At 46.2% G+C, this 27,499-nt stretch overlaps 1 protein-coding gene across 1 annotated transcript in view; it reads left to right on the forward strand.

Annotated features, from left to right (window-relative positions):
* The first annotated feature begins 3,348 nt into the window (after positions 1–3,348).
* LOC149339730 (cubilin-like) overlaps positions 3,349–27,499 on the forward strand; it is a 153,201-nt gene continuing 129,050 nt past the window's right edge. Inside the window, exons 1-12 of the mRNA XM_089548402.1 lie at positions 3,349–3,572; positions 17,489–17,621; positions 17,783–17,830; positions 18,544–18,636; positions 20,797–20,841; positions 20,928–20,966; positions 21,788–21,889; positions 23,153–23,256; positions 24,074–24,197; positions 25,109–25,277; positions 25,974–26,105; positions 26,836–26,922. Coding sequence (XP_089404528.1) covers positions 3,481–3,572; positions 17,489–17,621; positions 17,783–17,830; positions 18,544–18,636; positions 20,797–20,841; positions 20,928–20,966; positions 21,788–21,889; positions 23,153–23,256; positions 24,074–24,197; positions 25,109–25,277; positions 25,974–26,105; positions 26,836–26,922 — 1,168 coding nt within the window. The 5' untranslated portion in view covers positions 3,349–3,480. The remainder of the gene's footprint in view (positions 3,573–17,488; positions 17,622–17,782; positions 17,831–18,543; positions 18,637–20,796; positions 20,842–20,927; positions 20,967–21,787; positions 21,890–23,152; positions 23,257–24,073; positions 24,198–25,108; positions 25,278–25,973; positions 26,106–26,835; positions 26,923–27,499) is intronic.

The raw sequence follows: 27,499 nt of genomic DNA on the forward strand, positions 1-27,499 counted from the left end.
TTGCGTGCGTATTCGGGCGAAAGCTCGACACATCAGGTCACCGCAAGGCACAGAAGAGCGAATTTTTAAAATTATATTGTAAATCATCGGTTCGCTTTTGAAATCCAGTACTCAGCATGAACACTCGGTGGCCTGTACTCTACATAATGCGAGTATTATAGGCAGCCTCAAACTCCCTTTTCAAGGGACCCTTCAAATGGCCGTATGACGCCCACACCAAGCCGAGAACTGCCACTACAGAGAGTTCTGTACTTGTCGTTCGTCTATATAAACTTGCTACTAGCCGGCCTAATATGTCGCCAGATTTTCCGACATTCGCACCAAAATTGTGACGCAACCGATTGTTGTACAGCGTTCCAGGTGGTGTCATATATACGATTTCTAGTTGCATATCGCTTACATATGCTAGTCAAGTTGGAGGCCAGTTTGCGACAGGGATTCGAACCAACGACGTATGCACATACAACTGTCTGTCTTCCCCGACTTTTGCATCAAAACTGTGATGCAACTGTTCGCCGTACAGCGTTCGGGGTGGCGTCATACGCGTGACTGTGTATGTGGGCATCCCAAACAACCAAACGTCAACGTCTTGCGTCCACGACATACAAACTATAAGGCCGATCGGGTAGGGAAGAAGAGGGCTCTTTCGTCCTTGGATGCCACCCTCATAGCAATAGGCCAACGAACTGTGACCCTTCGGTGGATCCCTGGTCACATGGGCTTTCCCGGCAATGAGCTGGCTCACCAGCTTGCCTGCGAAACTATACACCGGGCGCCAGGGATCCCATGGACGAGCCCACCGACGGAGCAGGCGGTCAGGGTTTACAAACGCACTGTCGACGAATACTACACGCAGCAAAAATTGGAATTAGCTGATTTACCACATCCACCCTTATCGATCCGTGAAGCTCGCATTCTTCGCCGAATACTGTTTAATCTCCTACATAAACCAGCCAAACTTTATCTATACCGGTACACTTCCACACCTCACTGCCCAAACTGTCCACACACATATGCAGACATAGAACACTGCCTTACACAGTGCCACGCAGCCTTCCAGTCCCCCGCCAATCCTTTCCCCCCACCCCCACCGTGGCCCATCTGGCTCGCCTCCCTGGATCTGAAGCTACAACGTGCCCTCGTCGTCTTGGCTGAGTCACACCACCACCACCACATACAAACTTGGCCAACCTCTCCACCGTGCAGCGAGACAATCCGAACGTCTGCGGTCTGGTGGGCAGCCAGTATGCATAAACTTGTAGAAAAGAACATTATAGCATGCACGAGCATTACCCGTAAAATGCAGCCAGGGACAGCAATACTTTCGCATTTCCACACGTAAACAGTCAAGTTTTTTCCCCGAATTTTTTTTTTTCGCCTACTCAAGGTGGGGTGAAAAGCCCATTTTCCAAACATTTAACCGCAATGAACCCGAGCACCAGACCAGGGGAAGGCTTGTACCAACTGTATCTCCGGTGAGTACTTGGTAGCACTTAGCCACGCAATATCATTAAACGCACGCGTATGTATTTAGTATTTACGGTTATGACTGTGCACAGACATGCGCGCGAAGAAACTATGATCATTAAGCTGCGAAAACTTCCCGCTTCTAACATCAAGGCAACGCCGCACCACTTCCTAAAGTCAGTGCCCAGAAAAGCATCAACAAGGGGAAGCTTTGGGCCAGTTGGTCAGACATGTTGGGGAGGAGGAATAACCGCAAACTTGACAGGACTGAAGATCGAGAACCGCTCGTCCTGTCCTCTTCTCGATCTTCAGTCCTGTCAAGTTTGCGGTTATTCCTCCTCCCCAACCAGAAAAGCATATTTCTAGCGGCCATCTTGTTTCGGTTGATACCCCGAAGGAAGAGCCGGAGTTTTTCCGCGGCGTTTTCAGCCTGAAGAAGCTGGTTTTTGCAAAATGTCGGTACAGCAGTTCGAGTAAACCAAACAGCGCACCAATGACGACGCAAAGAGGGGGGCGGTCACTGAAGAAGACATGCCTATACCCCCTGCTCGCTAGTGAAAGAATTCAATCAAGAGCATATGGGGAGAAGGCACGGACTCGGCGGGCAGGCAAAAATATGGGCAGAGTCAGCAAAGAGTAGCGCTTATAACCTTCACCAGGTTCCAAGACAATTGCTTTCCCCCTGACCTCCAGTTAATCCTGTCCAGAACCATCGGTGGCCTTCATATACCAACTAACTTCCTAATCTCGTTCGCCCATCTTACTTCGTGCGGACCCCTGCCACGCATGCTTTTTCTTGGAATCAAGCCCAGCTTTCTTGGAGATCACTTTTAACTGTGAGGCAGCTGTGGCTTATTGTAAAATTGTGCTTAAAGTTTGTCCTGCGCTCGTACTGAGTATAGCTACATCTGCCATAGAAAATCAATAGAGTGCGTTTTTAACAAAAATTTTGAGGCAACTGCGGGATATTGTAAGATATAATATTATGAGCCCACTCATGGTTACTCAGAATGGTCGCTCTGCAATCGAGTTTCGTTCCCAACCCCTCCAACGCTGTTGGGACCTGACTGGACTGGCTTGGAGCTGAGGGTAAATAACATCGCATGCTCGTGCAGCGGTCCATCGACGTCTTAGGCTCCTATGTGTTGTACCCGAATGAATACTACTACTACTACTACTACTACTACTACTACTACTACTACTACTACTACTACTACTACTACTACTACTACTACTACTACTACAACTACTACTACTACTACTACAACTACTACTACTACTACTACAATGTATAGCAAAATCATGCTTTTGAAGTTTTATCCTGTGTTCGCACCGAGTAATTAAGACTACCATCGAGCAAGAATGAACTATGTTTTTGACTATAAATAGCAGAAGACTAGAATCATCTCGAGGAGGCTCTGCAGATATACTGACTGTCATGGTATAATCTTAAGATATGCAAAACTATACGATTATAAACGATATCCCATTGAAAAAATGAGCTCGTCCAGAGTTTCTGGGCATGCAAGTACATTACGCTAACAGACCAACGGTTACATTCTTTTCGCATTGAATTTCAGCTAGGATACCAGAAACTCGCGTTTGTTAACCATTTCTGAGCTCCCATCCAGTCTCTGAACGTTACCATAATTAACTATGTCACATTTTGACCCAATAGCCCCTTGCCGGCGTCCCGATAAAGAGGGAACGTGCGAAGCACAGAGGGCGGCATATGTCGGACCTCCGGACTAGAGAAAGGAAACCGGACACCGCAATGGACACCGCGGTGACGGAGGTGGGAGGGGCGGCTCAGGATATAGGCCCGGCAAGCGGCGCCTGGCGCGAGATCTGCCCGCCGTCAGGTCCGAAGACGAGGCCCAGCTGCGGCCGAGCGGACCGCGTACGGAGAGTAGAGCGGGCGTAGCTCGTCCATTCAGCCGCGGAGGAGTCAGCGTGCGACACCGGCCAGAGCTGCGCTGTGCGTCTCGGAGTGCCACAGCGAGGGCAACGAGCATGGAACCGGGGCTGCGGGCCGCGACCTTCGTCGCCGCGGCGACCGCGCTCCTCGCCACTCTCGCGGCGGCGGAATACTCGACCAGAGATCGGTGAGTGGCCGCTTCAAACTTATTTCCGACTAACCTTCAGCGCGCATTTCTCTCCCCAAGCTTAGCACCAGCTATATTAAAATGCTCTGGGTTCCTTTTCGATTAGCACAAAAAGGTTAGCAGGAACTGGTGGCATTTTTTTTTAGGATACGCAGGCATTAATAATAAGGAAGTTATTGGCTGCGCTCAGGTGGACGTCAATGAGTATCGAGTTATTGACCATACGCAGGCATTTTTGGTGTAGTAAACGACTGATTTCCTTGTTAAAGGGCTGCGGCGATAGCCTTGTGGTCTCGCTGAGCGGCTCTTATAGCGAGGCAATGTAGTAAAGCAGCCATGCATGAAGGTGAATTATGTCAATATTAACAAGTTTTGCGATTTAATCATGACTCGGAGTTTGCAAAATGTTTATGAGGAGAATTATCCCAACAAAACTTATGTTTTCGTCTTGGCCACATTTCAAGACTGCTGCTATGTAGATTTCCCGGAGACTAATTCCACCCCTCAGAAAAAATCCAGAAAACCATGGGTGTCAAAAGATTTGTATAAAAGAATAAAACAAAAGGATAAAATGTTTGCACACTTCTTGCAAACACGAGTAAAAGAGGATTTTCAAGAGTACAAAAAAACGAGAAACAAACTAAATTCTTACCTACAAAAAAGCCAAGTTACAGTATTTTACAGCGAAATTTTCTGATGCTGCGCATACTCATGACACAGCGAAGATATCGGAGGCTTTCAGAACACTTAACTCTCCAAATGCATAACGTACCATAGTTTCCGTGAACGTTAATGGTTCAGAATATAGCGGCACTGATTTGGCAGATATGTTTAACTCTAACTTCCTTTCCTCGGGTGAATTCCCTTTCCGGGGGAGCAGCAATGCTGGATTTCGGCAAGATGCCTTGAGTTCGTCAATGTATCTGGAACCTTGTGATGCTGACGAGGTACTGAAGGTAATCGCATCCCTTAAATCTAATCATTCATTTGGCTACGACGTCATAAATGTTAGGCCATTAAGGCTGCTTCACGAGCTCTTTATGGCCCATTAGCACGTATATGCAATCGCTTGCTAGTAACTGGTGTTTTTCCAGAAGATATGAAAAAAGCACGAGTCATCGTTCTTCATAAAGGTGGACCAAGATATGATTTCAGTAATTACCGCCCAATCTCACTTCTCCCCGTTTTCTCTAAGGTGGCTGCGCAAGTTATTTTCGCCAGACTTTCAAGCTTCTTTTTCAAACATAACATAATTACTGAGAAGCAGTATCGTTTTCAAAAATACAAATCAACCGAAGACGTACTTTTTTCGATCAGAGATACCATCGCGAAGAGCTTAGAGGAACAGAAACGAACCGGAGGCATTTTTTGGACTTTAGAAAGGCTTTTGATTCAGTTAAGCGCGATACCCTGCTGAAAAAAAATGGAAATGTATGGTATTAGAGGTACACCACTACAACTTATTAGTGCACACCAGCACAACGGCCCTCACAGAAATTAATGGTGCGCGCTCATTTTCGGGAATGATAAAATATGGAGGTCCGCAAGGCTCTATGCTAGGTCCCCTCCTTTTCTTGTTATATATTAATGATTTTCTTCACATCCCACTGACACAAGAGGTTGCATTATGTGCGGACGATACTAATGTATTCTTTTCTGATGAAAATTCTTAACACCTAGAAACAAAATGCAATAACTGGCTAGTAGAACTGGAGCAATGGTTAAATAATCAGCTACAACTAAATGTGTTAAAAAGTAAGTAAGTATTGTTTCCCGCGCGAAACAAATCAATTCAGCATGGTTTCAGCCTTAGCTTCGCAGGCTGTTCCTTGGAAAGAGAAGAATCAAAAAAATTTCTCAGCGTCGTTTACCTTGAGCATCTATGCTGGACTGCCCACATAGCAAACTTAAAAACAAGTCTTTCAAGGTCCCTAGGCAAAATCAACAAATATAGAAATTGTTTACCCGTCTGGCTTTAAACAATGCTGTATTATTCCCTAATAGAATCTGGACTAAAGTATTGTTTGCTAGTCTGGTGTACCACCTCAAAACAAAATCTTGCCTCATTGTTCTATGTAAAAAAAAAGGCAATTCAAGCCATTTATTCTTTAAGAGCGCAAGACCACACATTGCCTTATTTTCTGAAATCGAAAATACTTCGTTTAGAAGACATTATTTTACTTCAAACTGCTGTGTATGTTTACAAAGAAATAAAACTGAATCTGAATTCTTTCAAACATCATTCATTAAACATGACCCACACTCCCTCAGATATACACGGTACGTCACTCCTTGCATTAGGACAAATTACGGTACGCAGATGACCTCGTACGCGGTTTCGGTCTTAATTAATAAATTTCCCTTCATTTACACTTTGTCTCAGTATTTAAAAACTGCTCGTTCATTTAAAAGTGTTATTAAACTTTACCTTCCTTCAACTGTTTCTATTTAACGCGGTTTTCTCATTCCCTATTTGCTCGATACGTTATGTTTAAGGCCTTGTCCGCTGTGTAGTGTTTCATGCAATGCTTGTCTTATGCTTCAGTCTATTCATTCATTTCCTATTTTGTGTTGATCTAATTTTTTTTTTAAACATTGCCCCACTGTGTTGCTGCTGTAAACGTATATCTGTACTTACGTTTTTCTTCTTTTTTTTTGCTTGGGGCCCGGGGCCCCATCAGACAGAATTCATCTGCCTTTAGCTCCGGGCTCCAGGATTTTTGACAATCCGAAATAAAACTCAATTCAATTCAGTCTGTTCGCACAGCCGCGGGTTCGACACTCAGTCACGAATATTGATTCAACTTCTTTAAGCCGCCTCGGTGGCTCAGTGGTTATGGCGCTCGGCTGCAGACCCGAAAGACGCGGATTCGCAGCGGTTTAATTTCGATGGAGGCGAAATTCTAGAGGCCCGTGTACTATGCGATGCCAGTGCACGTTAAAGAACCCCAGGTGGTCGAAATTTCCGGAGCCCTTCACTACGGCGTCCCTCATAGCCACAGTCGCTTTGGGACGTTAAACCCCATAAACCAAACCAAACCTTGTTAATGAGTAAAGAAATGTTGTTAAAGGAGTGGGTGCGGTGGTATTTATTGTAAATAAAAGAGAAGCGCATCTTTGAACTTGTTAAATTTTTATTTTGTTAGATGCGGTGCTTTGATCCCGCGCAGTTTCCTCATACTGAATGACTGGTCTTACTAGGGCACTATAAGCGATTACTTTTACAACGGCAGTTGCACTACGGAAGTTCAGGCTTAGTGCATAATTACCTCCTATGCCTTGGAGGCACATCAGCTATGTATACAACGTAGGTTGGAAGTAACAATCACGCCAATATACTGTGCTTTGCACTCTCTTATCTAGCCTACCTGCAATAAATTCGAGAGGATATTTCGGAACATTTTCTTTCTGGTAACAGACATAATTACAAACTTGTGCGTGTTTTGCACCATTTGCCTCGGCGTACGAATTTTATATTTCGTGCAGATTAGTGGATAGTCCCTCTTGGACACTTGATGACTTAATTTAGGTTTAGGTTTACGGGAGTTTAACGTCCCAAAGCGATTCAGGCTAGAGGGACGCCGAAGTGAAGGGCTCCGGAAATTTCGACCACCTAGGGTTCTTTAACGTGCACTTACGTCGCACAGTACACGGGCCTCTAGAATATCACCTCTATCGAAATTCGACCGCCACCGCCGGGATCGAACCCGCGTTTTTGGGGCAGCAGCCGAGTGCCATAACCACTGAGCCAAAGCGCCAGGTAGGGCTTCATTGTTTTGTACATGATACAACAGTCAGCGAACAATCTGACTGCGACAGGGATAGATTTTGGCTGGTCACTTCAGCTCGGGTTGCCTCCTAACGTATCAGGAAACGCATAAAAGCCCTGCGCAAAGGCGTTGGTGGAAATCCCAGCCGCATTCTTCTTTCAGCATGCGTTCATTACCTCGGGGGCATTTGCTGCCTAATTAAGTTAGTTTGCATCATTCCTACTGAGAGCTTTAGTCCGGCTGACGTGAACGCTCGTTCAATCCACGCTCTCTGGCAAGCGGCAACTGCACACAAACGTGCAGTTCGCTTCATTGCCAATGGGCTTTTACGTCCGCCATTAATCTCCGGTGCCCGTGGGCTGGGGCCGCGAAGTTCAGCAGAGCCATCTGCTTCTTCTACTTAGCGGGAATCCCCATTTCGCAAATGCATATACAACACATGCGCTAGCCGGGACTCAAAAGCTCGACAGCCGGCCAGCCAAGCCAGCAGTGTGTATGAAGGTTATGTGGTTAACACTGACAACATGGCAGCACCCTGCTAGCCTGCTTACTGCATGCTGCTTGCTGCAGTGCTTATTACTCACTGGTATTTTTTTATTCAAATTCATTATTATGCTCACTTTTTATAACAACACACATAGATCACTGTCTGTATCATTTATCAAAGGCTACTTATGGATCCATGCAATAAAAGCAACGCAGTCATTGAGCAAAAATGTTTTTCTACTGCATACTAAGGGTATGCAGATTTACAAGTGGTACAAGAATTTGAAAAATGCCAGCAGTAGCACATTACTACAAGATACACAAGTAGACAACTGCTAACAGGTAGATTGGCAGTGAGTCCTATGCAAGTCTTCTTATGGCACATTGGCGTTTGGCAGTAGCAAAAATAAAAAAAAGGCGGTGTTGCTATCTTAGAGTCTCCCTTATTAAGCCTGCTGCCGTAAACGTTGTCTCATAAAATGTATGGGCATGGATTTTGCGGATGTTATCGGGCAGCGCGTTCATGGGCAGTGACTCAAGCGCGTGATCCGTACGTCGGATCCACCGCATGAGCTTTCGCCTCCCGGCTACGTGCGGCGTCCGAGAGGCGTTTCGAAACGTTTGGGGCTTCTTTACCACCACGCGTTCCGCCAAATGAAGCAAAAGATTGCAAGAAGCGAGAGGTAGGGTGCATGCAGGGTGTGGACAAGCACACCCCCCCTCCCCCCCTCCCCCCCTCCCCCCCCCCCCCCCCCACCCTTCCCAGCCCTGTTCCCTTAGGACGCATCCCACCTGAACACGACGATGGCAGCGCGAGTGCCGTGCAGAGGGCGGTCAAGTACAGAGGGTGGTCACGTGATAACGGAACGGAGCCACGCGTGGGTCGTCGTAGGACTTGCGTATCATAACATTGGTCAAGAAATGCTTTCTTGCGTAGCATTACTTCTGAAGCGTTGAACGCGATACATCTCGCGCTGTTAAAGAAAACACTATTCGAGCTAAGTTGTTTTCTGGACAATCTGATCCGACAGGAAGAAGACATTCGCGCTGTACAGATAATAAAAAGCTGTTTCAGACGACATGAATATTTTGTATATGAAACGAGAAATGAAATGAAATGAAACGAAAAAAAAAACATGCTTATTCATTGTACATATTGCTACAATTTTTTTATCATGGTTATTTTAGAACGCGTATGCGACTTGTCAATAGGAATTTTTGTCATCGAAACATTGCTCTGTAGTATGGTGCTTAAAAGTTCAGAAACCTCCTCTGCCACGCATATGTCGGTTTGGCATGTTAAAGTGTCCCTGTGTCACTGAGGGTAAGAAAATCCCAAATACTGATAAGTTTGGTTTATTGGTTTATTCGGGTTCAACGTCCCAAAGTGACTCAGGCTATGAGGAACGCAGTAGTGAAGGGCTCCGGAAGTTTAGACCACCTGGGGTTCTTTAGCGTGCACTGATATCGCACAGTACACGGGCCTCTAGAACTTCGCCTCCATCGAAATTCATCCGCCGCGTCCGGGATCGAATCCGCGTCTTTTGGGCCAGCAGCCGAGCGCCGTAGCCACTGAGCCACCGCGGTGGGGCCAAATATTGATAAGTATTGATTCGAAGCAACAAATTTTCTATCTTACGTGCCACCAGAGATATTGGGCATTAAAAAAGGCATTCCGACTTTTTACTGAGTGAAGTATGACTCCCGTTCGTACTTTACTCAGCCTACATTATTTACAATTCACAGCTCGTTCATACATTCGCATCTCTCATATGTATCGTATGCTGGGATAACACTTACTGTACTCATTTGACATCCTTAAAAGTAGTTCAGAATCAAGCAGTCCGAGTCATAACGTTCAGCTCTTTCGATTCAAACGCTCAGTCATTGCTGCATTCTTTGAAAATTCTTCCGTTATCTATGCTTGTTAAACATGACTATGGTATCTTCATTCGCAAGTTATTAATAGACACATCTGATTTCCTTTCATTCTACAGCCACAGATTACAAACGCTGACGCTACAAGATTTGTGGTGAACAGAAATTCTATTCTGCCTAAAGTACGCGTACTCCACAGGAAGAACAGAACTAGCAGAGCTATCGAAGTTAATAAATAAATGCAAGGTAGCCGACAAAAGGAAGTTTAACATGAAGAAAATCGAGCATGCTCTAAAGAACGGAGGTAGCCGAAAAACAGTGAAGAGAAAACTAGACATAGATAAAAACTAGGGGTGTGCGAATATTCTAAATTTTCGAATATAATTCGAATATTAGATTTTTGCTATTCGTATTCGATTCGAAATTTAAGTATTCGTGTTGTTTCGATTATTCGATCCCATGCGAATATTCGTATTTAGCCGAATATTTTAATGCGAGCACTGGCGTACATTTCGGTGCGCAAGTCTAATCGACATAGGCATAACAACATGGCGGCGTCCAGAGCCATGCGTAATGTTGGGCCATGCCGTAGCTGACTGTGCTTGTGAGCTTCTTTGTGGCTATACCTGTGAAGCTGGTATAGTCAAAGCTGTGCACGAAGTACCTCGCAATACCTGCCACTTCAGTGCCAAGTGAGAGGGAATTATCTGTGGCTGGAAAAGTCGTTTCAGCTAGAAGGAAACGACTCCTGCCTGACCATGTGGAGCAGCTGGTTTTCCTTCACAACAACCTTTAATGTTCATCCCAGCAACGCGCTTTTGCGCTTATGGCATGCTAGATTCAATCAGTTCTGTGTACTAGCCATTTTCTGTGAAAATTTCACTCTTCTAAGATTAATATTTTAGACTTCGATACTTTCTGTGCAGCCACACACATCTTTTGTTTTCATTTACTTATTGATAGTTGAACTGTGATGTTCTTGGGTGCTCAAATAAATGTTTTGCAGTGGTTAAATGCGTCTTTCCTTGATTATTCGATATTCTATTCGATATTCGGAACTAAGTATTCGTATTGGATTCGTATTCGAAACATTTGATATTCGCACACCCCTAATAAAAACCAGATGTACGAGGTCTGTTAGAAAAGTATCCGACCTTTGGCCGAAGAAAAAAAACTGGCATAACTGGAGCGTTAGAAACCTAATCACCTTCAAAGTAGTCTCCTTGGGACTCCATATACATCTCCCAGCGGTGCTGCCATTGTTGGAAGTATTCCGAAAAGGCCCTTTTCGGAATGGAATTTAGCTCTGCTGTCGTTGCAGCCATAATGTCCTTTCTTTTCTGAAATCGCGCTCCTTTCAATGGCCTCTTGATTTTAGGAAACAGCCAGAAGTCGTAGGGGGACATATCAGGAGAGTAAGGAGCCTGTTGAACTACAGTAGTCTGGTTTTTCGCCAGAAAAGTCTGAATCAAATGCGAGGAATGTGCAGGAGCAGTACCGCGAGTGATGCGCCAATTTCTTGTTGACCTCAATTCCGGTCTCTTGCGCCTCACAGCACCACGTAGGCGATGGAGGACATCCCTGTAGTACTCTTTAGTCATTCTTTGATCCTGTGGGGTGCGTACTCGTGGTGTGCCACACAGAGGGAGTCAAAAAAGCAGTCAGCATCACTTTGACATTGCTGCGCACTTGGCGGGCTTTCTTTGGTCTTGGTGACGTGGAATGCGTCCTCTGTGACGACTGGGATTTGGTTTCCGGGTCGTACCCGTACACCCAAGTCTCGTCACTAGTGATTACGGCGTCGGTGAAGTCAGGGTAACTGTTTGTGGAATCCAGCATCTCCTGTGAGTCTTCAACATGAAGCTGCTTTTTCTCCACCGTCAGCAGCTTCGGCACGAATTTCGCCGCAACTCTCTCCATGGCCAAATCTTCGGTGATAATGGAATGTGCAGAAAAATTGCTGATGTCCACCTCTTCCGCAATTTCTCGGATAGTCACACAGCAGTCCCTCATCACCACAGCGTTCACTTCGGCAATTACCTGGTCATTTCGGCATGTTGATGGCCGACCGGAGCGTGGCTCTCTCTCCACAGATGTGCGGCCGTCTTTAAACCAGTTGCACCACTGCTTAATCTGTGTGCTGCTCACAGCATCATCACCGAAAGCCGTGTGAACATTTCGAATGGTTTCCACTGGGCTATCGCCAAGTTTCTGGCAAAATTTGAGGTAGTAGCGCTGCTCCTCTGGCTCCGCCATTTTCCTTGCAACAAAAAACCGACGAGAGCACTGCGCACTGCCTCACTCAAACGCTGCGTCCCAGCGACTGACGCTATCGGCAGGCGGGAAAAAATTCGTGCATGCGCACGAGGGTTCAAGGTCGGCTGCTGTAAGCGCGCTTGTTTCATATCCAACAGGTGTTCGCAAAAAAAAAATAAAGTCGGATACTTTTCTAACAGACCTTGTATGCACTAAGAGACAAAGAGGGCAATGTCATTAGCAATATGGATAACATAATTAAATTATCCGAAGAGTTCTACACAAATCGATACATTAGCCAATATAATCAGAACTTTAATGAGAGAGGCAGTAGAGCACAGCGATGGGACATCCCGCCAGTAAAGAAGGAGGAAGTAAAGAAAGCCTTAGGAGCAATGCCAAGGGGGAAAGCAGCTGGTGAGGATCAGGTAACAGCAGACTTGTTGAAGGATGGAGGAGAGTTTTGCTAGAAAAACTAGCCACCCTGTATACGCAATGCCTTGTGACCTCGAGCGTGCCAGAATCTTGGAATAACGCCATCTTAATTCGTTATCTTAATTCATAAAAAAGGAGACGTCAAGGGCTTCAAGAATCACAGACCGATCAGGCTACTGCCCGTTGCCTACAAGGTATTTACTAAGGTAATAGCTAATAGAGTATGGACAAAATTATACTTCTATCAACCAAATGATCAGGCAGGCTTTCGTAAAGGATACTCGACAATAGACCATAAGCAATTGGCTCAGTGGAAGCCTCAGCTGTGATAAAGGCATTGCGGAATCAGGGTGCAGAAGAGTTTTATGTGAAAATATTAGAAGATATCTAAAACGATTGCACAGCTACCATAGTCCTCCATAAAGTCAACAATAAAATTCCAATAAGGAAAGGTGTCAAGCAGGGAGGCACGATATCGCCAATGCTACTCACCACCTGTTTACAGGAGGTGCTCGGAGGCCTGGAATGGGAACAGTTGGGGATAAGAGCGAATGAAGAATACCTAAGTAATCTGCGATTCGCTGATGACATTGTCTTGCTAATTCACTCAGGACATGAACTGCAAATCATGATTAATGAGTTATACAGGCAGAGCAGAACGGTGGGAGTTAAGTTTTCTGTTAAACGTCGGAATGGCCGGTTGGGCTCGTCAGATGCCTGTCGATGGCGACGAATAACGATGGCACGTTGGTCGATGATCGTATAACGGAGGTTAGCAGTACGAAGAGCACTTCGCGTCTTCGTCCGCTCGTCTGGAGACACGTTGCCGATTGGGGCAGCAACTCTAATTTCTTGACACACAAAACTGATTTATTAAAGACTGAACCAAAATGCAAGTAGTAGGAGAAAAAGGCTTTTTACAAGAAAGGCTGTTTGAAAGCAGCCGAGACTGAGACTCGGCGCGCACCTTCCCCCGTGCTCTTTATTTGGAGCTGGTTTTAAACCCTTCGGTAATTTGGCGAAGCTCTAATAAATCTCTTCTCGCCCAATTTCGGGTAATACCAGTCCAATGGCTCTAGACATACAAGTGGGCGGAGCCCAGGGCTCGCCAGAGTCCGAGTCAGCGAACCACGCACTTTTTCTGGATCATGCAGGGCGCGCGGTTTCGCATGTGCATCTCGATACACCTGCGACCCATCGAGGCGCCCCCGAGTATGCTTTACTGTCACTGCTGCCAGTAATCAGAACCCCACCGCTTAGCTGGACAGTCAAGTGGTTTCAGAAGTCGCCGATCCTTATGACCTCCCCCCCCCCCCCCCCCCCCCAGTTGAGAGCTCATCCCTCCTCAATGGAAAAGGTTGTCGGCCCTTTGCGACCCTGTCAAGGCTGTTCGCGGTCTTACTCCCCAATTTCCCACGGCGCTTGGACAGCGGACAGCGTCCGAAGCACGCGACGGGCTGTCATCATTCTTAACCCCTCCAGACTTCCCGCGGACTCGGTAGTTACCGGCGAAAAGGGGAAAGTAGCCACCGGCGCTGTAGGCTTCTAACAACAGTGGGGCTAAAAGTTCAACAGTCTAGCATGAGAGCAGCAGTTCGCAATAGGTAGCGAGGTGCTGGAAGTAGTAAGAGAATATGTCTACTTGGGGTAGGCAGGGACCGCTCATCCGGATGATGAGAGAGAAATAACTAGAAGAATAAGTTGTGGTGGAGTGCGTATGACAGGTTCTCTGAGATCATGAATGGCAGTTTACCATTATCCCTCAGCAGAAAAGTATACAACAGCTGTATCTTATCGGTAATCACCTATAGGGCCGAAACTTGGAGGCTAACAAAGAGGGTACAGCTTAAGTTAAGGACAACGCAGCGAGCTATGGAAAGAAAAATGATAGGTGTACGCACGGTCGGAGTGGATGAGGGGAACAAACGCGGGTTAATGACATCCTAGTCGAAACCAAGAGGAAGAAATGGGCTTGGGCAGGGCATGTAATGCGAAGGCAAGATAACCGCTGGTCCTTAAGGGTAATGGAGTGGATACCAAGAGAAGGCAAGCGTAGCAGGAGGCGGCAGAAAGTTCGGCGGGAGCAGGAGATTAAGAAGTTTGCGGGGGTACGGTGGCCGCAACTGGCAAAGGACAGGGTTAATTGGAGAGAAAAGGGAGAGGCCTTTGCCTTAAAAAAAAGACCAACAACAGACGTCGCCGCAAGGAACGGGAATGGAAATTTTCAAAAATTACTTGTAAATTCCCGGCTTGCTTTTGAGGACTTCTACGCGGCATGAGCGATCAGTAGCCTACATATTGCATGTATTCTCTATATAATCAACGCTTTCTATATCCAGCTTGAAAGCCGTTGCACGGATCCCGTACACCCCACACAACATCTACCAGTCGGAAGAGGTGAAAAGATGATGTAGTGGTGGCTACACGACATTGGTGTTAGTAGTTGTGGATACCAGGGGGCACTGTGCGTTATCCTTCACCATTGCATCCTTAGTACCCATTTCATGGCCGCATTTTATCTTCGTTTTTTTTTACCTCTTCCACACTGCTCTCCTTCAGTCTTTATCTCCCAAATTTTCCTCCCTACGCAGAGTAGCATGCCAGCGATTTTTAAACGCCGGCTAAATTCTCTGCATTTCACTAAAGAGTCTCTCTCTCTCTCTCTGAAGTCAGAGGAAAACCTTCGTTCAGCTTAGGTATTTGTGCACCACGGCGTAGGCATTCCAAATTTTCTTTTCTTTTTGCATTATCGCTACAGTCGTATTCTCTGCAAAATCCCAGAATTCTCATCTTCCTACTGGTACGGGGACCTACGCCAGCCGTTTCAGCACTTCCAAGTGCAAGCGGGGTGCGTGTGACTGTCGGCACTGGTTGAGTTCCTTGAACGGGAAGAGCTCAATTTTTTGTTGTTTGTCTGTTTTGATGAAACAATGTCGACTGATGGACAGCGTTCAGCTGTGATTCTGTCAGAATTTGCTATATTGAGGTACAACTAAACAAGGAAGTGGCAGATGTCCCTCAAAGTAGACCTGTTTACGAATGGAGTCGAACGATTGTCTGACGCCGCCATTAGCCGCCTTAAGCTTACTGCTAGCTTGGTAACGCAGGTTGCTGGCAGATGCAAGGCGGTGTATCGCCACGTCATGACATTCGTTTAATGTCATGACGTCATGGCCGCGGCGGCATTGGTTGAATGGTCTCATTTAAAGGACATTCGCCGCTTAGGTCCTTTACTGCGAAAGCACTAGCCATAACAATCACATCATAGCCTGGTAATAACAAATCACATCAGTACCCACGACTGGGAGTCGAACCCGCGACAGAGCGAACAGATCAGCTTCAAAGACCTCTGCAGGCTATCGCCGTAGTTTTCTTTATTGCATGGAAGTTCACCAACCCTGACAGGCTTCAAGCCCGACTTATCCAGGTAGCATTCACAATCACACAAGCATCCTGCTCTCACTTTGCCTGTACATTAAAATCCCGGGAGACACAGACATGCATCGAGTAAAGGCAGCCAGGCAGGAGGTCGATCCTGCGCAGCATATGCCCCTCGCACATTACCACACTGCTCTCTGAACAGACTTCGATGAACGTCGCCCTCTGCGTGGCGGTCTGTCAAACGGCTCTTCCACAGGCTAAACAGTCCTATGAGCACTAAAAGATCACATGGAACCCTAGAACCTTCTACTGCAGGCAAAAATCTTATAGTATAGGGCGTAATCTCAATGTCCGAACACGCCTCGTGTTAAATTGCACCCCCCTCTAACGTTGTTGTTGTTGCTGTTGTTTACCTCAGTAATGATGATGATGATGATGTCCTCAGGCTTAATGGCACATACCCACGGCGAGGGATTGGCCAGGATGCATAAAAGTGCGTTGCAGAGCGTCGTCTTCACCAACTTCCATCTGCTCCGTCCCGCGGCACTGCCCTCTCATCGTCGGCTTCTATATAGCTCAAATCCGTGCTTCGCACTGATTCGAATGTAGAAAATATTCTGTGTGGATTTTTCAGCACTTCTCAGCCCACTTTGCAACAACTGCAACATGCCCTAGTAAAAAACGAGATAACGGCCTTTGAAAGTTAATTGAAGCAGGTGAGGCCGCAGATTCCCGCAGGCTAAAGGAAAATACATGCCTCCTACGGATGTGCTTCTTCACATGAAATGTTTGCGTCCTAACATCCACTACATTTTTTAACTTCACAGGAATGGAAAGTTTAAGAGATACCCGGATAATTTAGTATTCATCGGATTTTGGCCACTCAGCTTTCTTTTGAAGCAGCAATTCTTGAGTGTTGGTCTTCGTTATCACAATGGTAGGAGAGACTAATTTAATCTCACGAAACCCAGGAGTACTTCCAGGAAAGTGATAATGAAAGAAAGATGGCTTTAATTCCGTCTTCTTAAGTGTGTGGCTTTTCGCAGCCCATGCCGGTTACTGCTTTTCTGTCGCGTTACGGTAAATAATTCCGGGAGGATTACAGGTATGATGCCAGACGAGCTGCACAGGGACTACGCTCAATTTCAATCATTTTATAAGCATCTAGAACGCGAGTGGGTTCTAGTATTCTTGTATGTGAATTCGATGCAGCTGAGTAATATATTTCCGCTTCACACCAACCAGTTATCGGTATTGTTGCACCACGAACGCATTCCGAAAATAGCACATCACAGCTGACACCTTGAAGGAGTCCGGGCGAGACAAGAATCAGAATAATATTATTTTAGTGTTATTATATATTACTATTTATTACATCATTATTTCAAAACCTGTTTTAAGAAAGGAAGGGCTCCGTCCTAAACGTTGACTTGAAACAAATCTTTACCTAAATAAAGCGTTTCTCAACCTTGCATTTCACCATTGGCAAACAGGTGCACCTTTTTTGCATGCTCTATATATACTATATGTTCAGGTGAAGAAGCCATTGTAATTGGAAGCTCCTCCTGAACACATATTGTAGTGTCTTCATTGCCCTGCTCCTCGCGTGTGTTTTATAACAAGCTTTCATTTAGCTATATCCGTCCTACGCATCATTCTGCGCCTAAACTATGGGTTTTCACTAATCCTACCCTTTACTTTGGACTCTAGACCACGGATAGTGCTGGACAACGGCAACATGGTATTCCAAGTGCCCAGGAGTAAGAATATCAGCTTCCGGACCACAAGTGGACGTGGAGGCATTTTTCTCAACGGACGCGATGTGGCTGAGGTACTCGCAAAAGTAAGTGCAACAAGGGTTAACCTCGTGGTACATAATATTGGCCCTGAGTACTAGGCCCTTACGAAACCCGAAACGCAAAGTATGATATGTGGAGAAGCCTCTAATCATGTCTCTCTCAATCTTGCGCTTAAAAGTTCTTCGGCTTTCTTCTCACATTTCAGGTTTCAGAGGCAACGCGGACTCTCGAGCCTATTGCAAGTAGCAGTCAGGTACCGATACATTCATTCCTCCCTTCTTGCTTCCTGATGAAATTTCGATTTAAAAAAATTGGCAGTGGCTTAGCTCTAGTTAAGCCTGGATATACAAGCGAAAAGCTGCAGTTCCCAGCAAACCAAAGACGTCTCTGAGAGGTTTTTGGTCTGCTGGGTTACACTTAGTTTGACATCATGGCTGTCGCAGTTCGCGCACAGTGCACTGGGAGCACCACGATAGCGGTGTAGATTTTGAGCCTACTCCCTCGCTACCACTTCTGGGTCTTCTTTTTTTTTCTTCCATGGCGAATGTCTGCGCCTCTTGTACGGCCGCCGCCGCCGCCGCTCACGCGTGCGTTCTCGCAACGCCTTACGAACGAACCTCTCTTGGGACGGCGGCGGAGACCGAGCAGCAGCGGCAAGGGGTAAACCGGTGGCGAGGAGGAGAAGTGGCAATGGAGCGCGCGCCGCGGTGCGCGGCCTCTTCTATGGCCGCCGCCGCCGCTCACGCGTTATCGCAACGCCTTGCGAAAGAACCTTCTCTGGGGATGGCGGTGTCGACCGCGCGGCAGGAGCGAAGGGTAAACCGGTGGCGATGGGGAGAAGGGAAGGGGTAAGAGGAGGAGGAAGGGCGCGCCGCGGCGGCCAGGGGTGGCCCACGCGAAGCGCGGTGTTGACGAGCCTAGTGAAGCTTTTCGCCTCAGAATTGGTTTTCCGCTGTTATTTTACAGTTTCAAGCACTTGGAGAAACGGTCGAGGCTGTCTCAACGCTTCGTACTCAGATGACCGAGCTTCGCGGCAAAGTCCGGCAACTTCAGAGTAAGGTAAGAACAGTACCCACCCCATCTACAACTGCCATCTTTCGCTCAAATGATTGACGTAGTCAGGTTTTATGTCACGTGACAACGACGATGTTGCTGGTGGACCTCGGACATTTATTGCCTATGAAACCATTAGAACACAGAGACGTTTTGTCGATTCATGACTTTCGTGATAGTGAAAAGCCTAGCTTTCTAGTATACCCTCCAAGTATGAGCGAAACTTATTCCTCTCACATAACCTACTTTCCAGAACTGAAGCAGTCAGCTAGGTTCAGCGAATGATATTTATTTGTTGATATATTTATTTGTACATACTATCGGTCCAACCTGGGCCAAGATAGGAGTGGACACAACATCAAACTTGTGGCATACGCAGACCAGCAGGAACAAGATGCAGTCAACAGAGTACAATCATAAAAACAGTGTTAACAAAGTACCGTCATAAAATACAGGTGAAAAACTGCAGGTAATAAAAGATTCCCTTTATATACTTTATTGCTTTGTGAATTCAGCAAGACGGACAGAAATTTGTTCTCGAGATTGTGCATTTACAACTTCGTTTGGCAGCCCATCCCATTCGGACGCTGTTACAGGGGAAAAAAAAGGAATATTTGAAACAGTCCTTGTGAAATTTCTCTATTTGGACCACGGTGTAATTATTTTTACACCGTGATTTGGACACGTCTGCTATGTTTATTACGGCTTATGCGTGTTCTTGTTTCGTTTATGTATCGCTCTTTCCTCACATGCACTAAACTATTAATGACACAATAAAAAAGATTTAGCCTTATTTTCTTTTCGCCTCTGAGAAAGGAAAGGCAAATCAGCTTTCGCATAAAGGGACGTCACGGAATCCAGCCTTCGGTATTGAGAGAAAATGTAGAGTAAGGCCCGTCTCTATACCTGTTCAAGTTTAGATATAAGCTTTTTGCGGTATGGATCCCATATTTCACACGCATACTCAAGTAAAGGTCGTACAAGCATCTTTTACGCTGTCAGTTTTGTGTCTGCGGAAGCCTGTTTAGGATGCGTCTGAGGCAGCCTAGCCTTTTGTTCCCCTTTCCTACAACGTTATAGATATGTTTTGTCCAGCTTAGGTTTGAAGTTATAGTCACGCCGAGGTATTTATATTCATTTACCCGCGAAAGGGTAAATGCAAAGCATATGCATAGTGAAGCGGCTCAGCCTTGTGAGTAATCGTCATGCAGACTGTCTTTTGCGAGTTTCAAGTCAATTGCAATTCTTTACACCAGCCCTGTATTTGAAATAAAAAAATTGTTTAGCTGGATTTGGTCATTCGCGGATTTGATTTCACTATAAATGATGCAGTCGTCTGCGAATAGCCTTACTTTTAGTAGCGAATCTTGAATCAGGTCATTTATATATATCATAAATAAAAGGGGGCCAAGAACTTTCCCCTGCGGCACCCCAGACTTAACTCCGCATAAACGTCACTTCTTGTCTCCAATGCCAACATACTGTTTCCGCTTGCTGAGAAAGTCCTCCACCCACTGAACTACGCAACTATTTCTAAGAATAGCTTTTAACTTAATTAGAAGTTTTCTGTGATTAACCTTATCGAAGGCTTTTCTGAAGTCTAAAAATAAAACATCTATCTTACCCCTGTCGTTAGTTACTTTACAAAAATCATGCACACAATCCATTAGTTGCGTCATCGTTGATGAGCCCTCCCGGAACACGTGTTGGTACTCACTAAAATAACTATTGCGATTTAAACACTGACGAATGTTTCACTATTTTCTTTAAGGTATCAAGGGGGGTAGGGGGGAGGGTGCATCAATCTGCGAGGAAGATAACTCGTTAACTATTATCGCGTATGCCTTGATTGACGGCCTTATAATAGAAGCCAAGGAGCAAGCATACGCCGACTGTTTAATTCGATAGCGTTAGAAGCCCCGTGGGTGGAAATTGCGTCGTCGGTCATAAAATTGGCGCATTGACTGGAGGAAAATAGGCATCACCAGACGGGAACATTCACACTGGCTGAAAGGAAGTGATGTCAATTGCAGTTAAAGGCCTCAACAGCTGCTAATGCACTGTGAACACCCTGGGGTCCCTGTGAATTTCTTTTTTTTCCTTTGTTTTGCTGCCTTCCTTGGTGCTATTTGCCGCGAAAGTCTGACATTCCCTTCACCCCTGCAGGTTCAGCGGATAGAAAGCAACGTGACCCGAAACCTGAGAGGACCTGTAAGTGAGCTCTCCGTATTCTATCGGCTTCATAGAAGTTCAGTTTTTGATTATCGCTTATCCTCACCCTTTGGTTTTTCTTCTAGCTCAATCGTATTGTGGCAGCACTAAGAAGACTCCGGAATGTAAGCGCTCTCTCATGAGAAACTTTGGAGAATTTTCTTGGGTCTAACGTGTCTGCATCTCTTAGTTGATATGGGACCAGATAATTGAACACCTACTTTGTGCACGCCCTGTGCATGCTAAAAGCAAATTTCGGGTGTGTGCGCTGCGTACTGGACCGCTTTGACTCTCGCCGCTGACAGAGATGAAAGGCGTCGGACGGTGGAAGCAGTGATCGCCGGCTCCTAAGGTAGGCCAGGCGCTGTTCTGTTCCTCGGTGGTGGCATGCGTGTGCGATAGGCCCTGACTTTGCCGCACGCGAAGTCCTTACTTCGCGTGCAGCGTAGCAAACCGGAACCTTCCGTAGAATCTCCCAGCTTTTTATACTCCCTTCTCTATTTCTTCAACTTTCAACGCGTTTCTTCCTTTTTTTTACATGCCCTCCTGCGAACGCATCAGTGCCATAGAACATGGCTTGCCACAGTGGATTATTTAGATACGTTCAACCAGTGAAGCTTGTCTCACACGCTGCGATGCTGTGACGAGGATTCGCAGGGTCATCCGGCGCGGAGCCGAAATTGTAAACAGTTCCTGTGCACACGCATTAACTTTTTTAGTCGCCGCCGCCTACACGTCCCAGCTGTCGAGTTTCATTCGGATGGTGTGTGAAGTCTACCGCTGGGAACGCGTAGGGAAATACAGGCGCCCACCTATTTACGGAAGGGCTTCCCAGGTGCGATGCCACTGGTAGCGTTCGTAGCGTCTTGTGACTTTGATTTGAGCTGGTTACCATTAAGCTTTAGGGTTAAGGTTGTTCGCTCGATAACCCTCCTCCCGTTTGCAGAGCCTGAACCAGAACCCTTGCGCGTCCAACCCATGCAGCCATGGTGGAACCTGCATCCCTCGTTTCAACGCCTACACCTGCATTTGTCCGGCTCCGTGGGAGGTATAGCATTTAGTTTTGGTTTTATGGAGTTTAACGTCCCAAAGCGACTCAGGCTGTGAAAGACTACGTAGTGAAGGGCTCCGGAAATTTCGACCACCTGGGGTTCCTTAACGTGCACTGACTTCGCACAGAGCATGGGCCTCTAGAATTTCGCCTCCATCGAAATTCGACCGCCATGGCCGAGATCGAACCCGCGTCATTCGGGACAGCTGCCGAGCATCATAACCAATGAGCCACCGCGGCGGTCCCTGGGGAGATATAGCCGGATACGGTCACTCCTGTGTCTCGCTTGTACATTACTATTTTGCAGGAACACTCTTTCACTGGGCAAAGGCTAGTCTAGTCGCTACAATAGTAGCAGTAGCTAACGTTGTTGTTAAAAAAATGATAAACAAAAGCAGGAAAATTCAAGCTGGAAGCTGCCGGCCTTCTGTCGTACGGGAGGCCGCTCGGCTTCTGCGTACCTGCCCGCAGATTGAGATTACCTGCATGTTTTACTCCACAGAACTTAGGTCTTATATTTCGCGCATCATATAATAACTGTGCGCTCTCTTTTTTATTTTTATCCTGTTTATTTTTGTATGTGTACGCGTGTGCAGCTTGCACATCATGCTTCTCCTTATCACACTACGACATCACTAGTTCTGCTAAGGAGCTGAGCTGTAGGTCAGCGCCGTATTCGTGTGTAGCCCAATTGTGCGTTTCGTTTGTGCTTTAGAGGAATTTTATGTTGTCATTAGGTCGTCCCCAGCTGGAAATGCGAATCTCTTCTGTTTGCGCACTCAGCTCTAACCACAGTTGAAGCTAGTGAAAATGTTTTGCCTCGTGTGTCATTATACAGACGGAAGCTAAGCATGCACAAATAGTGTTCAATAGTGTTCGTCAGAGACATTTGTACATGAATCCCTGGACAGATCCCATGTGCCTGATTCCCGGATGTTTCCTAGTATATCTTCTTTATAAAGGTTTTAATAATTGCTCACTGCTAATATATACTCTAGGATAAAGCAAAGACTTAAGGCATTTTTATTACTAAAGCGCTCACAAATGCACCACGTGTGAACTTCATAATGGCCACCCGAGGCATGGTTTTCTTTTTGCCTGGATCACTTCATTCGCTTCCCCCGTAGGAAAGACAATTAAACCAAACAAGAACGAAATCTTTGCAGAGCTGAATATCGTTTCCTAAACACCAGCTGCGCTAGAAGCGCCTTCTTTACTAAACTGCAGTTGTTGCACTTCTGCGTGTGTATTGTTCCAAAGGGTGACCGCTGTGAAGAAGACGTGGATGAGTGCTCACACTGGGCTGGAAGTGACCTTGGATGCCAGAACAACGCTCGCTGCATAAACACTCCCGGAAGCTACCGGTAAGCTTAATTAGCAGATGACGTGATGCGTACCCAGGAAAGCAACGCATGCGTTCGCGCTCTTCCTTCGTGCTTAACACAACTCCTCTCGACATTGTCACCTAAGTTGCTTTTAGCCTAGAACCGATGTTGAAAGCGGGTGCGCAGTCATGTGACGTTCCGGCGTCACCAAGTAGTCGCTATTGCTATCGCACCGAGTGCCTTTGAAACGCACCGAGGAAATAACGATTGCTTACGAAGGAACAGTTTTGATTGGGCAAAAGTAGTCACGTGATGCAGTGATGTCACAAGATATTCGCCGAGTGACGTGAATAACTCTCGAAACAGCGAAAAACAGTAATGATATAGCTGTCGCAGTACAGTCCTCAAGGACAATATAAATTAAGAGACGAAGGGTAGCACTGTTTTTTCAGTAAGAATTAGCAACCATTCCTCAATAACTAATAAAAGCAATAGTTCTTTGATCACTTGAATTTGGAAGATAACTCAGTTCTCACCATTGTAGTAGAACTAAGTGAAATCAACCGGACGTCTCAAATTCACGCTCAGCTGCAGAGATGCGAACCCGAAAAGGCTTCCTCGTGGTTATATTTTCTTTTTCTTTAGTCCATAGACGCAATTTAAAAGAAGCAAACTGTTTCGTGCGTCCAGGAATGATGATCTTTTTTTACAGCGAAATTCTTTGTACCGACAAATTTAAGCATAGCTAGAAATAACGCTTTTGCCAAGCGCGTCGACTGCACAGGCGCTTTCGCTTCGTGTCGCCAGGCATGCCACAAATAAACATTGGTTTCGTGCATCTTCCACGCGTCCGCAGCTGCGAATGCGCGCAAGGGTTCTACGGTGCCCGCTGCACGGAACACCAGGACGCCTGCACGACAGCCAGCTCTTCGGCGCTGTGCGACCACGGAACCTGCCTTACCCTCCCTAAGGGCAATCAGGTAAGATGCCTCCTCAGAGGAATCAAGGAGCGCATTTTCTCTCCACTTAATCAGTGTCACATTTCGTCTTCTTCTCATAGGTAGTGGCATGCGGGTAATCTCAGAAAACAACGCCCGCTAGAAGACAGCTCCTGGAAGGCTTAGCCAGTCGCACGCCATTGTTTTCTTACTTGTCTTGTTCCCTCACCAAGCCGATCCTGGAGGTGCTCTCTTCCCATCGTGTATAAAAATACCTGCTAATGACGTCATTTTATTGCCCATGGCGCAGTAGAAGCCGTGCACAATGGCGGAGGTTGACAAAGAGCAAGAGAACACAAGGAAGAGCTGATATATATAGTGTTTTGGGGCTAATTTAAGTTCCACGTACGGTGATAAATTAAGCTATTCATTCTGTTACAAATAAAATCGCTCTTGCCCTGTTAGTTCCTGGAAGTAGACTGTAATAATTTGGTAAATTGAGCTAGCTGGCGCGGGGTGTTACAAATAAAACCAGATGGAACAAGAAAAGACAACAGCAGCCCTTGTGTGCATCTCTTTCCTTTGTGGATCGATCTACTTTATGCTGGTTTATTCCTGAAATTAAATACAACAATTTTTATTGGTGTCGCAAAGTAGCACATTGATTGTTTTTTTTAATGATAAAGTGACTCAGACTATGAGGGATGCCATAGTGGAGGGCTCCAGGTAATTTCTACCACCTGGAGTTCTTTAACATGCACTGACGTCGCACAGTGCACGGGCCTCTAGCATTTCGCCTCCATCTACGTAAATGCGACCGCCTCGGCCGGGACCGAACCCGCATCTCTCGGGTCGGCAGCCCAACACCATAACCACAGAGCCACCGCGGCGGATGATAGCACATGAAGGGCGCGTCTCCCGCGAGTAAGGGCTTATGATGTCATCACTCGCAGCCCCCGTACATGTGTCTCTGCGACCAAGGCTGGACTAAGGGCCCCGGCCAGCCGTCGTGCTCCGTGGACGTCGACGAGTGTTCCTCGGGCCGCCACTTCTGCTCCAGGAATCCGCCCGTGGCCTGCATTAACTACCAGGGTGGTTTCACCTGCGGACCTTGCCCCAGCGGTAAGTCATTAGGATGCCGCCTCACGGAATGTGCCCCTAAAACATCAGAACTGTTTCAATGCACTAGGTGCGCGCCTTTTCCCTCGAGTAGCGAAGCTTCAATGAAAACGTTCAAAATATCTGCTCTAGATAGAAGCTGTGACGAATAACAGTTACGCTTTCATGAGAATGCACTGCTTTTCTCGTCATTGGTTTATTGACGAACCTTGTCTAACATTGCTAACATCTTGTAAAAATTTCAACTTCCTTTTAGGTGGGGCTACAATGTTTTTAATGTTTCGAGGTCATTATAGATAAGGGCAAATTATTTGCAGTCTTACAGGCGTAGAACCACCTAAAACCCGTCAAACTCCTATCGCAAAGGTGTTATCACATATCAAGAAAACAAAAATCATGTAATCTTGTTAACGCATGAAGTGAAAATTCTTTTTGAGGGCCGGTACATGAAGAGGGGGACTTTTATTCTTCACTACTGACTTTATCTTAAGACCTCAATGAAGAAGAATGTGTTTTTGTTGCCTGAGCGTATATGTCTGATCCTGCGGAAATTAAAGCCTTTATCATAAACCTCGCAGTCATAATTGTTATATCATTACCGGGTACGAGCCCAAATTTTGCTCTCATGACAAGGTGCCGCAGAATGTCATGATTGTTTGCTCAGAGATGAGCATGAAGAGTGACGACCAAGTTTTCCAGGTTACACGGGAGACGGCTTCTCCTGCGCTGACATCGACGAGTGCCTCTTAAACAATGGCGGCTGCTCCCAGAATCCCCGCGTAGATTGTTTCAACACTGTGGGCTCCCGACTCTGCGGCCCATGCCCGCCAGGTGAGTCAGCAGTTTCGACTCCTCCCTGCCGCTTTCATCTCATTTCTTTGCATTATTCGTGTGCCAGTATTCTGCAGTTGTACTTGATTTCATGGCTGAACCACGTATTTACGTCGTGAGGACCAATATTAGAGAATGCTTCGTTTTCAAAGGGGCAGGCAGAACTCAATGTTTCTTATTTTTTCATTTTCTCACGAGACTTTTCAGCAGAGCGTCTGCGCGCTGAAGTTCACACGTTATTCCTAGCCTATGAGTCGCGTACGAAACAGCTAGAATAGGAACAACTCGTTAAGATTAGCAACTAAAATTGCCCACTGTTGAAAAAATCTACTCTAGTTTCTGAATTGCTGCCACCGTGTCTCTTTCACTCAGGTAGCTTTTATTACCCAATAAAGAGTGCTTGTCAACAAGAATAATTACCTGGTAATTATTTCACCCTTACATTAGCTCGCTCATCTCAGCAGTTTTCATCGAAAGTGGTCAAGACGCGACGTGTTGGAATGCCAGGTAATGAGCAAAAAGGTATTTTACAGGTTTTTAGCGCTGGTCTAGTCCATAATGAGAGCTAGAGTGCTGTTATGGTGTTCATCTCTCTGATGCGTCATGCACTGTATATATAAACTTATTTCACCTGCACTCTACCTCACAATTTGGCTGGAAATAGAGCACTTCTCTGACACTCTTCCCCAGTTATCAACATTTGCTTGTTTCTATTGCCCCTTAAACGCAGGGTACGTTGGCGATGGCGTCAGCTGCGCTTACGTGGGCACTTGCAACGTGAATAACGGGGGCTGCAGTCCCCTGGCCACTTGCCTACGTGAGTACGCCCCACGAATCACGTTTTGTCGCAGCCGTCCCTTCAGTCTATACCCCTAGGCTGGCAGTAGATTTACAACTGTAGCAGGTAGGTTTTGCGGGCGTTGCGGCAGCGTCGTCACAGACGCAGCAGCAGTAGCAGTACTAGTAACAGCAGCAAAAGAAGTAGTAGCTGTTCTTGCTGTAGTACTAGTAGTTGTAGTAGTAGTAGTAGTAGTAGTTGTAGTCGTAGTTGTAGCGATAGTAGTAATAGTAGCGGTAGCAGTGGAACTAACATAGCAGTAGTAGCAGTCGTAGAAGTAGTAATATAGCAGTAGTAGTAAGAGCAGCATTAGTAGTTGTAGCGGTAGTAGTAATAGTGGTAGCAGTGGTAGCAGTAGTAGAAGTAGTAATATAGCAGTAGTAGTAAGAGCAGCAGTAGTAGTTGTAGCGGTAGTAGTAATAGTAGCGGTAGCAGTGGAACTAACATAGCAGAGGTAGCAGTAGTAGAAGTAGTAATATAGCAGTAGTAGTAAGAGCAGCAGTAGTAGTTGTAGCGGTAGTAGAGTGGAACTAACATAACAGCTGTAGTAGTAGCT

Source organism: Amblyomma mixtum, chromosome 6 (genome assembly GCF_055824585.1).
Source record: "Amblyomma mixtum isolate Tamu chromosome 6, ASM5582458v1, whole genome shotgun sequence".
NCBI lineage: Eukaryota > Metazoa > Arthropoda > Arachnida > Ixodida > Ixodidae > Amblyomma > Amblyomma mixtum.